The 17,265-nt window shown below is 40.1% G+C and overlaps 1 protein-coding gene across 1 annotated transcript in view; it reads left to right on the top strand.

Moving 5' to 3' along the window:
• LOC126457299 (uncharacterized) overlaps positions 1 to 17,265 on the top strand; it is a 192,367-nt gene that overhangs the window by 105,954 nt on the left and 69,148 nt on the right. Inside the window, exons 5-6 of the mRNA XM_050093480.1 lie at positions 3,974 to 4,095; positions 10,087 to 10,330. Of these exons, the coding sequence (XP_049949437.1) occupies positions 3,974 to 4,095; positions 10,087 to 10,330 (366 nt within the window). The remainder of the gene's footprint in view (positions 1 to 3,973; positions 4,096 to 10,086; positions 10,331 to 17,265) is intronic.

The raw sequence follows: 17,265 nt of genomic DNA, 5'->3' as shown, positions 1-17,265 counted from the left end.
TTCGAACGTGGTCAGGTGATTAGGTGTCACTTGTGTCATAAATCTGTATGTGAGATTTCCACACTCCTAAACATCCCTAGGTCCACTGTTTCTAGTGTGATAGTGAAGTGGAAACGTGAAGGGACACATACAGCAAAAAAGCGTACAGGCTGATATCGTTTGTTGACAGAGAGAGACCGCCTACCATTGAAGAGGGTCGTAATATGTAATAGGCAGACTTGTGTCCAGACCATCACATAGGAATTCCAGACTGCATCAGGATCCACTGCAAGTGCTATGACAGTTAGGTAGGAAGGAGGTGAGGAAACTTGGGTTTCATCGTCGAGTGGATGCTCATACGCCACACATCACGCCAGTAAATGCCAAACAATGCCTTATTTGGTGCAAGGAGCATAAACATTGGACTTTTGAACAGTGGAAAAATTTTGTGTGGAGTGACGAATCATGGTACACAATGTGGCAATCTGATGGCAGGGTGTGGGTATGGCGAATGCCCAGAGAACATCATCTGCCAGCGTGTGTAATGCCAACAGTAAAATTCGGATGCGGTGGTATTATTGTGTGGTCATGTTTTTCATGGAGGGGGCTTGCACCCCTTGTTGGTTTGTGTGGCAGTGTCACAGCACAGACCTACCTTGATGTATTAAGCACCTTCTTGCTTCCCACTGTTGAAGAGCAATTTGGGGATGGCAAATGCACCTTTCAACCTGATCAAGCACCTGTTTATAGTGCACAGCCTGTGGCGGAGTAGTTACATGACAATAACATTCCTGTAATAGACTGGCCTGCACAGAGTCCTGTCCTGAACCCTATAGAACACCTTTGGAATGTTTTGGAACACCGACTTCGTGCCAAGCCTCACCGACCAGCATCGATACCTCTCCTCAGTGCAGCACTCTGTGAAGAATGGACTCCCATTCCCCAAGAAACCTTCTAGCACCTGCAAGAGAGGAAGCTGTCATCAAGGCTAAGGATGGGTCAACACCATATTGAATTCCAGCATTACCGATGGAGGGCGCCATGATCTCGTATGTCATTTTCAGCCAGGTTTCCAGATACCTTGGATCACATAGTGTATACGTATTTCTGTGAACAAACTGCACATATCTATAAGGTGAACAAATATTGGGAGCATATATGTTACATGCTAGTTAGCTGAACCAGGACTGGGGCAGAGAGACTGACTTTGAGTGACATCCAACTACTCACATCAAAAAATGTTTTGCACCACCCTGGTTCCCAGAACTCCTGAAGATAGACATTCACTGTGGATATTGTGTCACAGACACAGTCCCTTTGACTGTTCAGAGATGTCACTAAACCTGCCCAAAGATCCAAACAACCATGCATGAGCGCATGAGCAGCACCTATGAGATATAGGGGGTCCAACAGCCGATTGGTTCCAGTTATTCCAACAGGAAGGAGGTACACGACTCTTGTCTGTAGTTCAACCATGCCTAGATGATCAATACCGCAGTTCGATCGCATCCACATCTTTACTTTGTGCCACGAAGGGCACTAAAGAAGGGAAGTGTCCAGATGTCTGGGAGTGAACCAAAGTGATGTTGTTCGGACATGGAGGAGATACAGAGAGACAGGAACTGTTAATGACCTGCCTCACTCAGGCCACCCAAGGGCTACTAATTGTGGATGATAGCTACCTACAGATTATGGCACTGATGAACCCTGACAGCAATGCCACTGTGTTGAATAATACTTTTTATCCAGCCACAGGACATTGTGTTATGCCTCAAATTGTGTGCAATAGGCTGCATGTTGCACATTTTCATTCCCAACATCCATGGTGAGGTCCAGCTTTGCAACAATGACACCATGCATTGCGGTACAGATGGGCCAAACAACATGTCAAATGGACTACTCAGGACTGGCACCAAGTTCTCTTCACCGATGAGTGTCACATATGCCTTCAACCAGACAATCGTTGGAGACGTGTTTGGAGGCAACCCTGTCAGGCTGAACGCCTTAAACACACTGTCCAGTGAGTGCAGCAAGGTGGAGGTTCCTTGATGTTTTGGGGTGGCATTATGTGGGGCCTACATATGCCGCTGGTGGTCATGGAACGCGCTATAATGGCTGCACGATACGTGAATGCCATACTCCAACTGATAGTGTGACCATACCGGTAATACATTGGTGAGGAATTCGTCTTCATTGTGCACATTTTGAGAATGACTTCCTTCAGGACAACGACATTGCTCCACTAGAGTGGCCAGCAAGTTCTTCAGACATGAACCCTATCGAACATGCCTGGGACAGATTTAAAAACCCTGTTAATGGATGATGTGACCCACCAACCACTCTGAGGGATCTACACCGAATCATCGTTGAGGAGTGGGACAATCTGGACCAACAGTGCCTTGATGAACTTGTGGATAGTATGCCATGATGAATACAGGCATGCATCAATCCGAGAGGACGTGCTACTGGGTCTTAGGGGTACCGGTGTGTACAGTAATCTTGACCACCACCTCTGATGGTCTCGCTGTATGGGGGTACAACATGCAATGTGTGGTTTTCAAGAGCAATAAAAAGGGTGGAAATGATGTTTATGTTGATCTCTATTCCAGTTCTCTGTACAGGTTCCAGAACTCTTGGAACTGAGATGATGTAAAACTTTTTTTGATGTGTGTATTTAGTAACTAACATATGAACAAATTGTTTTGGAAATTATACGATCACTAAAAATGGCTAGGTATAATTTTGCTAATTAGGGTGGATTATAAGTATTGCAAAACTGTGGTAACCTAAGAATTAGAAAAGCTTATGGAATCACTTTATGAATTCGCAGTGGGAGTGACTTACTTATAAGTACAGGCTTCATACTGGAAATTATTTTATGTAAATGTAAATTATTCAGTCTTAATTTGTAGCTTAATTAATTAGTGAGGTTGCCATCTGACTCAGAAAAAAAATAGAGTGGCAAAAGTACAGGGTCTGTGTCCAGAATCTAACAAGTTCAAAGGCAAAGTCAGCGATAGAAAATAGGACAGTATGGAACATTCAATATTAATTATGTTGTAAGATAATTAGTTTCATGAAAAAAATGTTACTGTAAAGTTAGGATCCCTGTCTTTATAATGAATGGTTTTGTTACTTGTACAAACATATATTAGCTCGCTTGGTGTTGGTGAAGTCATATGATAGTAAGGAATTCAACTAACAATAGTTTTTTGATTAATATGCTTTAAGTGAAAACTAATTAATATGTTGGACTCAGTTCAATGAAAGTAAATTACCAAGTAATACATGTAAGTGGAGGAAAGTCTAATTTAAGTTTTCAAGTATTTAGGTACATGTCACATATATACGAGACATAGCATAATTACTAGGAAGAAAAATTATTAATCATCAAGGATGGAGTAGTTCCAACCTGCTATGTCACAATGCAACACAGTCAACAAATGTTTTACCTGTATAATGGGCACTTCTGCATTACTTGCCAGGCCATTTGAAACATGTAGTTTATTTATTTTTTTTACATAACAGTAGATATTTTGTTTGTGCAATACTGGACATACATTCAAGCAACATTTCATTTTGCCTATTTAACAATCTTTTAGCTGCACACATAACAAAATTCAAAATGCTCTTCATGAAATTATATGCAATCTGCTGTGATACACTCTCAGCACTGGATCCCACCTCTTGAAACAGTACTACCAAAAGAATTGGGGCAAGCAGTAAATCATACCAGAATGGGTAACCTGATGGCTACTAACCTCATACGTTTCACCTTCCCCATTCCACTGCACATAAATTTCTACCATGACCAGTGTATTTTGTTTGTATGGGGAACTGGTGCCTGTGACTTGCAAGAGGTTGTGGTTTTATATAGTATAACTTACAGAATCACACTGCTTTTTATCAGTTTATTTAATTCAACACCCATTAACAAAATGTTGACCTTTTATTTATCAGAAACATGTTATCAAAGGAAATTTCTTATTTTCAGCTAAAGGATGAGGCAGTAAAAAGGAGAATTTTACTGGCTGAAATTGTTGCAACAACACAGGATTCCATTCTTGCAGCAGAGCAAGAATGCCTTAATAGAGCAATTGTAGAGAAAGAAGCAAGGTGAGAATTCCTTTAATTGCAGGAATAATTGTCATTCTATTGTTTGACACTTTTAAGTAAATAATAAAATGTCTACAAAAATAAAAAATGAATGCTGCAGAAGAGAAACTTATCATGATCAGGTGCTGAAACAGGAAGCACCCCAAAACCTTATAGACAAAGAGTTTTTATTTCATATCTTTGGGTTTTCATACAAGAAAGTACAACAGATGTTTTCTATATGACGATGAAATTAATCAATTTTTGACAATACAATGTAACTGGATAGATAAATTTACTCACCAAGCAATGGCAGGAGAATGCACACACACAAAAAGGTTTAACTTATGTAAGCTTTTGAAGCCAGTGGCTCCTATTTTCAGCAGAAGAGTTGAGGGGGACAGAGGAAGGGTGAAGGAAAAGGACTGGAGAGGCTTAGGAAAAGGGGTCAGCCTAGACGGTATCCATGTATAACACACAAAATATCGAATTTCCTTCTCATCCTGTCTGGTAAGTCTCCGCTGACCTGGGGTTCTGGGTGACTTTTCCAAACTGTATCCCTTTAACTAAACCTCTCTAGTCCTTTTCCTTTACTGCTCTTCCCTCCCTTCAACTCTTATGCCGAAAGAAAGAGCCACTGTCTCTGAAAGCTTGCATAAGTTAAACCTTTTTGGGTGTGTGTATTCTGTTGCTGCATCTTGGTAAGTAGATCTTTTTTAACAAATGTTTTCTGTTATACATATTCTGTTACTCAATTTCTGCACTCATTTCCAGTGTATATGCAGAATGTCAATGTTTACCATGTTCATTACACTTTTCGCTACAATCTGTGTTTACTGACTTTTATGTTATTTCCTTCCTTCAATATTTTGTATGTATTTATAGAATATTTCCACCTGAAACATTTTTGTCAATTTTTTAAAATCATGTTCAGTTTTTCATTTGTCTTTCTATCACTTAAACTGTTTAGTATTGGTGGCTAGGCAGAATGTTTAGTACTGCTGATAGACACGCAATGCATTTACTCCTTAATGGTTTTCGTTATTGTAAAAATCATTTTCTGCTGACTTGTTGTATATACAATCACAATACAAAACACAAAAATAATTTTCATGTAGATTTTACCTCCTTGTGTAGGGTTTGGAGTGAATTTATGAGCTATGGTACAAAGGTATTCAGCAAGCTTCCATCTAACATGTTGTTGTTGTTGTTGTTGCTGTGGTCTCCAGTCTGAAGATGGGTTTGATGCAGCTACCCATGCTACTCAATCCTGTGCGAGCAGCTTCATCTCCGAATAACTACTGTAACTTACATCGTTCTGAATCTGCTTACTATATTCGTCTCTTGGTCTCCTCTACAAGTTTTACTGTCCCACACTTCCCTCCATCACTAAATTGGTGATACCTTGATGTCTCAAAATGTGTCCTATCAACCAATCCCTTCTTCTAGTCAGATTGTGCCACAAATTTCTTTTCTCTCCATTTCCATTCAGTAACCACTAATTAGCTACATGATCTACCTATCTAATCTTCAGCATTCTTCTGTAGAACCACATTTCAAAAATTTCTATTCTCTTCTTGTTTATCATCCTTGTTTCACTTCCATACAAATACTTTCAGAAAAGACTTCCTAACACTTAAATCTATATCTGATGTTACACATTTCTCTTCCTCACAAACGTTTTTTTAGTCATTTCCAGTCAACATTTTAAATCCTCTCCTACTTCATCCATAATCACATATTTTGCTGCCCATATAACAAAACGCATCTGGTACTTTCCCTCAGCATCATATGATTTCTTTCAACCACTTTTCATTATCCTTGTTTTGCTTTTTGTTGGTGTTCATCTTAAATTCTCCTTTCAAGACACTGTCCATTCTGTTCAATTGCTCTTCCAAGTGCTATGCTGTCTCTGACATAATTATAATGTCATCAACAAACTGCAAAGTTTTTATTTCTTCTACCTAAACTTTAATTCCCACTCCAAATTTTTCTATGGCTTCCTTTACTGCTTGCTCAAGGTACAGAATGAATAAATTCTGGAATGAGCTACAACCCTTTCTCACTCCCTTCTTAACTATTGGTTCCCTTTCATGCTCCTCAAGCTGTATAACTACTGTATGGTTTATTTGCAAGTTGTAAATAGCCTTTCACTCCCTGAATTTTACCCTTGCTACCCTCAAAATTTCTAAGAGATTATTCCAGTCAACACTGTCAAAAGCTTTCTCTAAGTCTGCAAATGCTATAAATGTAGGTTTGCCTTTCCTTGACCTATCTTCCAAGATACATCATAAGGTTAGTATTGCCTCACATGTTCCCACATTTCTCCAGAACCCAAACTGATCTTCCCTGAGGTCAGCTTCTACCAGTATTTCCATTCTGCTGTAAAGAACTCATGTTAGTATTTTGCACCCATGACTTATTAAACCAATAGTTCAGTAATATTCACACCTGTCAGTTCTTGCTTTCTTTGAAATTGTAATTATTACAGTCTTCTTGAAGTCTGAGGGTATTTTGCTCTCTCATACATCTTACACGACCAAATGGAAGAATTTTGTCATGACTGGCTCTCCCAAAGCTATCAGTAGTTTTGACAGAAAGTTGTCTCCCCATACCACCATGTTTTGGCTTAGGTCTCTCAGTGCTCTGTCAGATTAATCTCACACCACCATATCTCCCATCTCATCTTCATCTGCGTCCTCTTCCATTCCTATAATATTGCCTCCAATTTCATCTCCCTTGTATAGACCCTCTATACACTACTTCTGCCTTTCAGTTTTGCCTTCTTTGCTTGGAACTGGTTTTCCATCTGATCTCTTGAGATTCATATATCTGATTCTCTTTTCTCCAAAGGCCTCTTTAATTTTCCTGTAGGCAGTATCTATCTTCCCCCTGAATCCTTACATTTGTCCTCTAGCCATTCCTGCTTAGACAGTTTGCATTTCCTGTCAGTCTCATTTTTTAGACATTTATATTTGCTTTTGCCTGCTTCATTTGCTATATTTTTATATTTTTCCTTTGTTCAGTTAAATTCAATATCTCCTGTGCAATCCACGGATTTCTCTTTATGTATTTGATCATCTGCTGCCTTCACTACTTCTTCTCTCAAAGCTACCCATTCATCTTCTATGGTATGTCTTTCCCCTGTTCTAGCCAATCATTGCCTAATGTTCCCTCTGAAACTCTCAGCAAGCTCTGGTTCTTTCAATGTATCCATGTCCCATCTCCTTAATTTCCTACCTTTTTGCGATCTCTTCAGCTTCTGTAGTTTGAATCTATGGTTTGATAAATTGTGATCAGTGTCCACATTTGCCTTTGAAAGTCTCACAGTTATAAAATTTGGTGCCTGAATGTCTATCTTACTATTATGTGATCAATCTGAAACCTGCCATTGTCTCCAGGTCTCGTCCATATATACAACCTTCTTTCACAATTCTTAAGCCAGGTGTTGGTGATGATTACATTGTGCTCCGTCCATCATTCCGTCAGGCAACTTACTCTTTCATTCCTTTCTCTCCAGTACTTAATCACTTACACTCTTGCCTTCTCTTCCTTTTCCTACTATGGAATTCCAGTCCCCCATCACATTTGAATTTTTGTTTCCCTTAATTATCTGAGTAAGTTCTTTTATTTTGTCATACATTTCTTCAATGTCTTCATAATTTGCTGCACTAGATAGCAAAATAACTTTTGCTACATCTATACCTATACTCTGTAAACCACTGTGTATTGCACCACAACTATGGTGAGTGTTGGCTTTGTTCCTGTCTATCTTGGTGATGACTATGCATTTACTATGCTGTTCATAGTAGCTTACCCACATTCCTGTTTTCAGATTCATTATTAAACCTACTTCTACATTACCTCTATTTGATTTTGTATTTATAACCCTGTATTCAGCGGACCAGAAGTCCTGTTCTTCCTGCTGCCAAACTTCACTAATTCCTTCTATATCTAACTTTAACTTATCCATTGCCCTTTTTTAAAGTTTTTAGCCTACCTGCATGATTGAGGGATCTAACATTCCATGCTCTGATCCATAGAATGCCAGTTTTGTTTCTCTTGAAATTGACATCCTCGTGAATAGTCCCCACCCAGAGATCTGATGGGGGACTATTTTATCTCCAGAATATTTTACAGGATTCCATCATCATTTAAACCATAGAGTCTAGCTGCATTCTCTCAGGAAAAAGTATGGCTGCAGTTTCTCCTTGCTTTCAAATGTTTGCAGTACAAGCAAAGCAAGACCATTTTGGTTGATGGTATAAGTCCTGATCAGTCAATCATCCAGACCATTGCCCCTGCAACTACTGAAAAGGCTGCTGCCCATCTTCAGGAAGCAGACATTTCTCTGAACTCTCAACAGATACCCCTGTGTTGATAGTCTTTACCTATGGTACAGCAATCAAGGGATGCAAACAACTCCGCCAACAGCTATGTCTGTGATTTATGGGGAGATGTTGGGGAGGTGGGGGTCATGTCTAATTTAAAGGAAGAAAAGTTCTGTTAGTTATATGGCAAGTAGCAGTGATTGTAGTGAAGCTAAATGACGAGTGGTAATCTACTGTAAAAGAAGTCAGTATTTACAGATATATGTAACTATTTTCTTTGAAAAATACCATTGTTGTCAGCTAAAAATTGATCTACCGATTGTGAATAGTGGGCAGACAACAAGTAAACTGGAAGAAATGGTAGCTTTTATCGAAGTAACAGCTTTATTTCTATTACAGAACACAATATGTTAATGAATGAATGAGTTAAACAACACAGGAAACAGACATAGAAGTGAACTATATTGAATGATATCTTGTATAGAAGACTGATCTGGAGACTGATGTTAATGATATACTCAGAGAAGTTACAGCTTGGTTTTCAATTAATTCTCTTTCAGTTAATATTAAAAAAAACTAATTTTATACAGTTCCACACAAAAAATAAAACTCTAGAAAGTATAGTAATTGCTCATGACAACCAGGAACTAGAACAGGTGCAATCCACTAAATTCCTGGGGGTTCACATTGACAGTAGGCTCAACTGGGAACAGCATGTGTCCCTTACTCTAAAAAGGCTTTCATCAGCAACTTTTGCTCTAAGAATAATTACTCATTTTGGGGACATCAACATTTTAAAATCGTCTTACTTTGGGTACTTTCACTCATTAATGAGTTACGGAATAATATTCTGGGGTAATTCACCAGCCTCAAAAAAAATCTTAACTGCTCAGAAGAGAGCAGTCAGAATCATGTGTGGGGTTCCTCCACGAACCTCATGTAGAAAACTTTTTATACAGTTAGGTATTCTGACCACAACATGTCAGTACATATACTCTCTGATGAATGTAGTTAATAAAGACTATGCTCAGTATGAAACAAATTGTTCATACCATAACTACAATACTAGAGGTAAAGATGATCTACATGTTGAACTAAAAAATTTAACACTTGTACAGAAGGGAGTAAAGTATGCGGCTATAAAGACTTTTAATGCATTGCCTAATTATATTAAATGTACAATAAAAAATGAAACGCTGTTCAAAGGTATGTTAAAAAAATACCTGCTTGACCATCCACTGTACTCGTTAGATGAATTCTTTTCCAGAAGTAATGCCCTCCCTTAATAATAGATGTATTTAGTCTCTTAGTTATTAGATGGATGATACAATATTATGTTAATGTTATAGTGTTAATGTTATAGTTATAATGTTATATTGAGAATTGCTATACTAGTTTAATGACAGCTTGTAATATCTATATCATTGAATTATATTACTATTCTGTAGCATTAATTGTATTTGTACAATTGTATTGACACGTTCCACATCCAGGCGAATCACTCGCATGTACGGATCTATGGAATACGCATACCAACTAAAAACAAATAAATAAAAAATAAAAAACACTATTCATTTAAACAGATATTGTGCACACCATATGATAAAAGCTATCTATAATATATTAAACAAAATGTATGGTTGCTGATATCGCTGTTTAATAAACTGCATTTCATTTTTAGAGCAGAAGAAGCTAGAGAGAAAGAAGCTGCATACAGGAGAAGACTTGTTGAGGAAATTAAAGCAGCAAGGAAAGATCTGTTAGATAGAGAGCAAGAATTTAAAAGAAAGGCTGAGGAAATTAAAAAATGGAATTTAATACAAAGATACAAACAAGATGAAATGAACAGAATAGCTGAACAAGATGAGAAGAAGAATCACAGGGAAACGTGTCAATCAGTCCGGCGAAACTATGATGAACAAATGGTAAGTTCCAGAGCATGATTTTGCGTTTTCGGAGAGTCTGCAGAGGCTTATACTGTTGCTATCGTGTCTCCTGTATGAAGAACACGATTGGAATTTCTTTTCATCTTCACCTGATTTTGGTTATTAAGACTTCATTGGTTATTGGAAAAGTATAACACTTGCCACTTTGATGCATCAGTTACTCATACAGCCTTTTTTGTTTATTCATCATTCATGAAGAAATGTGGGGCTATCCGTATATTATGAAACGTTTCTTATCATTTGTTTCCCAATGTTTTCCTTTGCACCATATCCTTTTACCTGATATGACAAAAAAGTAAATGTCACAATACTACAAAGTGAAACTGAATAAGTTATTCAAAAAGAAAATTAAATCAGATATTGTAATTTTTCTGTTTCATTAGCTGTATGAATTAGATCAAATTATAATTGGTGTGAGACAGGGGTAGGAACTATATCTCACTTTTCAATATGTGGAGGTGCAAAATTTTGCGGCAGCAGTGTAGCTCTCTCTCTGCTGTGCTGTTGAATTTGATTTCTACACAATTAGCACAACAGCTATTTGTATATTTTCTCTACTATTTGAACTTTTAAGTTTAGATTATAAATAGTCCAAGATGTCAGTCCAAAGAAAGTGAAATGTGTGTGAAAACAAAAGGAAGAATATTAAGGAAGTAATGTCTCATGATCCTCCTCATAGCAATAATATAGGAAATACTGTTCCAGAACAACAGTTGTTGCTACCAGCAAATAAGTAGTCAGTCTTTTAGCCAGTGGTGTAACATACGGAAATTTTACATTTTTCTATCAAGCCATATTAAATGCATGTGGGAGAATAAATATTCATTGAAACGTATCGTAGTGAAGTATTTCCAGGAGGTGTCCATCTGCTCTTTATGCAAATTCTTCAGCAAAAGTAAATAAAACAGAAAAGTTTAATGTTGCAAAGCAAAACATGGTCTTAGCAGAGCAGCTGGGCACTGCATAGCAACAGCCGATGCTGCAGTATGCTAGCAGAAGAATAGAAGCCTTTCTTCACTTGCCACCAAGAAATGTTTAGAGTATGTGTCTTAGGCCCCAAATGGACATAGTCTGGAGAGTATAAGTACTTAACCATTCATGTACTAAAATATTCTTGTCTCAGTATCACGGCCCAAACCACAAGCCTGTGACACCCAAAGTGACATCCCAGAATGCAGTACAGGATCTGTTGTTAGGCCATGTGGCAGCGCAGCCTGCTCTGAGACACAAGGGCAGGTGCAACCAAAGCAGAGGGCCTCCTGCTCACTGGAGGGAGGTCTTGTCTGCCTCCACAGTATTATCAGCTGCGGTGCTGTGCTGCCATCATGGTCGCAGCCAGAGACATTGCTTACACTCCTGGAAATTGAAATAAGAACACCGTGAATTCATTGTCCCAGGAAGGGGAAACTTTATTGACACATTCCTGGGGTCAGATACATCACACGATCACACTGACAGAACCACAGGCACATAGACACAGGCAACAGAGCATGCACAATGTCGGCACTAGTACAATGTATATCCACCTTTCGCAGCAATGCAGGCTGCTATTCTCCCATGGAGACGATCGTAGAGATGCTGGATGTAGTCCTGTGGAACGGCTTACCATGCCATTTCCACCTGGCGCCTCAGTTGGACCAGCGTTCGTGCTGGACGTGCAGACCGCGTGAGACGACGCTTCATCCAGTCCCAAACATGCTCAATGGGGGACAGATCCAGAGATCTTGCTGGCCAGGGTAGTTGACTTACACCTTCTAGAGCACGTTGGGTGGCACGGGATACATGCGGACGTGCATTGTCCTGTTGGAACAGCAAGTTCCCTTGCCGGTCTAGGAATGGTAGAACGATGGGTTCGATGACGGTTTGGATGTACCGTGCACTATTCAGTGTCCCCTCGACGATCACCAGTGGTGTACGGCCAGTGTAGGAGATCGCTCCCCACACCATGATGCCGGGTGTTGGCCCTGTGTGCCTCGGTCGTATGCAGTCCTGATTGTGGCGCTCACCTGCACGGCGCCAAACACGCATACGACCATCATTGGCACCAAGGCAGAAGCGACTCTCATCGCTGAAGACGACACGTCTCCATTCGTCCCTCCATTCACGCCTGTCGCGACACCACTGGAGGCGGGCTGCACGATGTTGGGGCGTGAGCGGAAGACGGCCTAACGGTGTGCGGGACCGTAGCCCAGCTTCATGGAGATGGTTGCGAATGGTCCTCACCGATACCCCAGGAGCAACAGTGTCCCTAATTTGTTGGAAAGTGGCGGTGCGGTCCCCTACGGCACTGCGTAGGATCCTACGATCTTGGCGTGCATCCGTGCGTCGCTGCGGTCCGGTCCCAGGTCGACGGGCACGTGCACCTTCCGCCGACCACTGGCGACAACATCGATGTACTGTGGAGACCTCACGCCCCACGTGTTGAGCAATTCGGCGGTACGTCCATCCGGCCTCCGCATGCCCACTATACGCCCTCGCTCAAAGTCCGTCAACTGCACATACGGTTCACGTCCACGCTGTCGCAGCATGCTACCAGTGTTAAAGACTGCAATGGAGCTCCGTATGCCACGGCAAACTGGCTGACACTGACGGTGGCGGTGCACAAATGCTGCGCAGCTAGCGCCATTCGACGGCCAACACTGTGGTTCCTGGTGTGTCCGCTGTGCCGTGCGTGTGATCATTGCTTGTACAGCCCTCTCGCAGTGTCCGGAGCAAGTATGGTGGGTCTGACACACCGGTGTCAATGTGTTCTTTTTTCCATTTCCAGGAGTGTACAATGGCGTTTGAGTGATGCAATTCTCGGCCCCACTCTTTGAACTGTCACGATGCCAGATGTCTGTTGTTTTGCATGAGAGGCAACTGGACACCTCCACCAAGCTGTTCCTGATGTACTATGGCTGAGGACTGGAATAAAGAAGTTAATTAAACAAATCTACTGTTGTTCTGATGTCTCATTTCACTCTCCGCAAGTGACAATCAACGGGTTAACATCTATGTAGCCTTCTTAGAGCAATGTCTGAATCTACAGCCTACAGTACTGTGAATCAAAAAAAGTTATTGTATTTTGTCATGGAGAAAATATTTGACGGTCATGCATTTTGTAAAGTAGATTTTATTGCAAGGAGAGAACCAGTGGATCTGTCTAGTTTTAGAGGTAATGGAAGTCATGATTGGTTATGCCTGTTAGATGTGCACAGTGTAACCTTGAGGGCCATTCAGAACCATGTATGGTATCAGTTCCAGTAAAATGTTGTACATTTAATCATTGGGAGCATATGGCTAAGTAATGCCAAGAGTCGAGATGGCTTATGATTAGATGTAGGAATCAAATTAATGTATTTTGTTGTCTTGTTTTGTGTTAGTTCACAAAATGAATGTTGTCAAGGATACAGCTTCAACAGAACCAGAGACACAGGGTGTGTCAGAGCTGGAAGCAGTATGCATATTGATGGAAAAAGTATCACAATTAACAGCAGACAATGCTGAACTGCATGTGTTGGAAGAATCGTAGTAGTCACAATGGGGTGTAGATTGTCAGTCACAAGTTTAATTGCTTCTTTTTCTGGTAAGGCAACTGAGTATGTGCAGGTCTTTATGGAAGAGCTTGGAAACCTGGATGACATGGAAGGTTGATGTGATAAGGAATTATTGGGTGTTGCAAAATTGAGACTAACAGGGGAAGCTAAACCTTTATGTAGGGTATGCAGAAGCTCTTAAGGGAGAAATATGGAAAATGCAGAACAATTTGTGGATAGGGTAAGGAAAATTAATGGATGTACCTATCAATTAGGACTGGATGCTACAGTTAATGAAATTATTTTGCAAGAAGCTGAGCATAGGTTGCTCAATGCTTTTTTAAGGGGATTGCATCCAGAAACGTCAAGACGTGTACAGACAGAGGGTCTGATGGATTTGCACACAGCAGTGTGGTTAGCTATAAAGTCTGAGGAGATCAATTTGTCAACTTGAATTCAGGGTAAACAGACAGTGTTTGCAGCTAGTATAAAATGTTTCAGATGTGGATGAATGGCACATGTGAGTAGGCAGTGTCGCCAGCCTGAGGGTGATGTGAATAAATAGGAGGAAGTAATAGCCTTAGAAGTAGAGCACCAGGGAAGAATAACATGCTAAACCCCAACAGGAACTCCAGGTCCACCTACAGTCATTCCTAGTAAGACTGGATGCTATGAAATCGTATGCAGAGATGGGTTGTGCGGTAAGAGGAATCATAGGAAGAGAGGGTTGCAGGATATTATTAGACACATGGGTGCATGTGTTGTCTGCCAATAGTGATGTGGTGAAATGTAAGCAATGGGACCCACCACAGTGCACATTGTGTGGAATGGTGGGGGGTAAAGATCTCACACTATTAGGATCAGTGGACATAGACTTTTGCCTGGATATGGTTCAATTTAAACAATGTGTAGAGATTGTGTCACTCATGAGTGAGGGCTACATCATGATTGTGGGATTAGATTTATTATATCAGCATTGTGCCATAACCAATCTTCAGCAATATAGGGTGGAACTTGATGCAAAATTGTTTCAATTAGGTGAAGTCATTGCCAGTGTAGCGATGTCACGAGAGGAGCCTTTCGTGAAAGATAAACTGATTAAACTGTGAATGACCACACTTTGACATGATTCGCATAATTGTATACCTAAGGGTCATGGCAATTCATTTTGGGTCAGTGTTGAGTCTAGCTTGCTGGTAGGAATTTGGTTTGTAGGGGAAGCATTACAAGAGAATGAAGTATTAGGTCAGGTGGGTTGCTTGGTTAAAAGAAGTATTGTACACGTACAAGAAACAAAGAATGAAAAGAAGGTACTTGTTTTTATAGATAATTTTAGTGCAGAAGACATAGGATTAACAAATGAGTTTTTAATCCCTAATATGGATATACTGGAGGAAGAAGAATGAGGCATGAGGGCTGACAGCCATGGAAATCACCAGATGCCATTGAAACTGCGTTTCAAAGAAAAGTGAAGCACCTACAGGTTAGCAATAGGGAATGAATGGAAGATTGCTTCTGGAATTTAAGGATTTATTTTTTCCAAAAAGTCCACTACCAGCTACACATCTTACACAGCACTGCATACAAATGGGAAATGAACCACTTGTCTACTGCAGACCATACAGAATACCTAGGTACTTACAGCCAATTTTGGAGAAAATTATCAATCAACAGCAAAGTTGGAATAACTGAAGAAAGTAATAGTGCACAGGGACAGGAACAGTTGTGCCAAAAAAATTTACAGAAGGAACACAAAAATATAGGTTTTGTCATAATTACAGACATCTAAATGTGAAAACCATAACGGACACCTCCCCTTTGCCAAACATCACAGAAACCTTGGATCATTTAGGGGAATGAAAATATTTTTCAACAATGGATTTGAAAAGTGATTACCACCAGATAAAGATTGCACTGCAGGATCAACACAAAACATCATTTTTGCAGCCCTGGGGACACTACCAATTTAGAAGCATGCACCTGCAACATGTTGGAGATTGTTGGATGGAGTACACAGAGATTTAAAACAGCAGCACTGATTAGTGTATCTTGATGACATAATTACCTATGGGAGTGATATGGAACAGCATATACACTGATTAAGGGAAGTATTCCTAAGGTTAAAAGCAGTGAGTACGGAAAAGTGTAATTTTGTCATAGAAGATGGAGCATACATACCTGAATAACTCCGTGCAATGGGATCTATTGCTACTTTTCATTATGATTCGTACAGCCCTTTTTTGCAACTTAAATATTGTTTGTCTGTTCTGTGCTCTTGATCCCCAGAAGGAACTGCCATAACTAATTATAAAGTGGACATACGTGAAATATGCAGTTCTAGTACACGAACTACTACACACTGAATTTATTATCCTAAGCGCATAGCATGCTGAAGCTATTCGCTTTCCAAGTACCACAGTGTGCTTGAGTTTTTTAAAAGTATCAGGGGCCAAAGTAAGTGGTAGAGACTATGCTCTTATGCTGTCAGTAAATGTCACGATTCAATTGCCAACAAGAATGACAATTGAAACCTGTTCAAGGGAGTGTGGAGGTTATTCCAGAGATAGGAAATGCAGACTGGAAAGGGATAGTGAGGAGAATGGTATCAGAAGATAAATAAGAGTTTATGAATGAAACACTATTGAGAAATCCCTATGGATTAAGGCCTTGGAGATAGTCATTTAATTAATTTATTTATTTATTTATTTATTTTTTGGGTGAGGAGGGGTGGGGGGTACAGATTTAGTGTAATGAGTATAAGCAGTTGTGGAGCAGCAATTAATTTAAGGGTGAGGAAAGTAATAGGTATTCCTGCCCCTAGGTAAGGTGCAGAAAAGATGATTGACTCTCCAGTCTACCCTTTCTTTGTTTTCAGTATGTCGAATGGTGATGGCATTTTATGACCTTGTAATACTTTGTGTGGTGATAATCCTGTATTTGTATGCTGTTTTGAGTTGTAGGCAGAGATAAAGTACTTCAAATACACATCCCAGTTGGAGTGGTGTGGGCCTATGTAGTATCCAAGCATCTTCCCAACTGTCATAGGCTCTCTTTCAGTTCTTCCACTGGTTTGTGGCTGGAGAGGACGTGTCCTTAGCCTCTTCACATTCAGTAACTTACACAATTCCTTGGATAAATCTGACATGAAGTTTGTTCCCTGGTCTGTTACTATTGTTTCATAGTGGGACTGCTGCTCTTCATTGGGATGGAAGCATTATGGAACCAGCACCTGGAAGGGTCAATGCTGTTCGCCAAGCAGGAAGACATAGTGCTCACCAATCATTGCTAGGTGATACAGGTGGTATTCAATGCATGGGAGCTGCATAATGAGGTGAAGACTTGAAGAAGCATTGAACAAATTCCATCAGAGAACGGAAAGGCATGGGATACTCAAAGGAA

This window comes from Schistocerca serialis, chromosome 2 (assembly GCF_023864345.2).
Source record: "Schistocerca serialis cubense isolate TAMUIC-IGC-003099 chromosome 2, iqSchSeri2.2, whole genome shotgun sequence".
In the NCBI taxonomy this organism is placed as follows: Eukaryota; Metazoa; Arthropoda; class Insecta; order Orthoptera; family Acrididae; genus Schistocerca; species Schistocerca serialis.
Note: the sequence above shows the minus strand (reverse complement) of the source record. Positions and strands in the feature narration are given on the sequence as shown.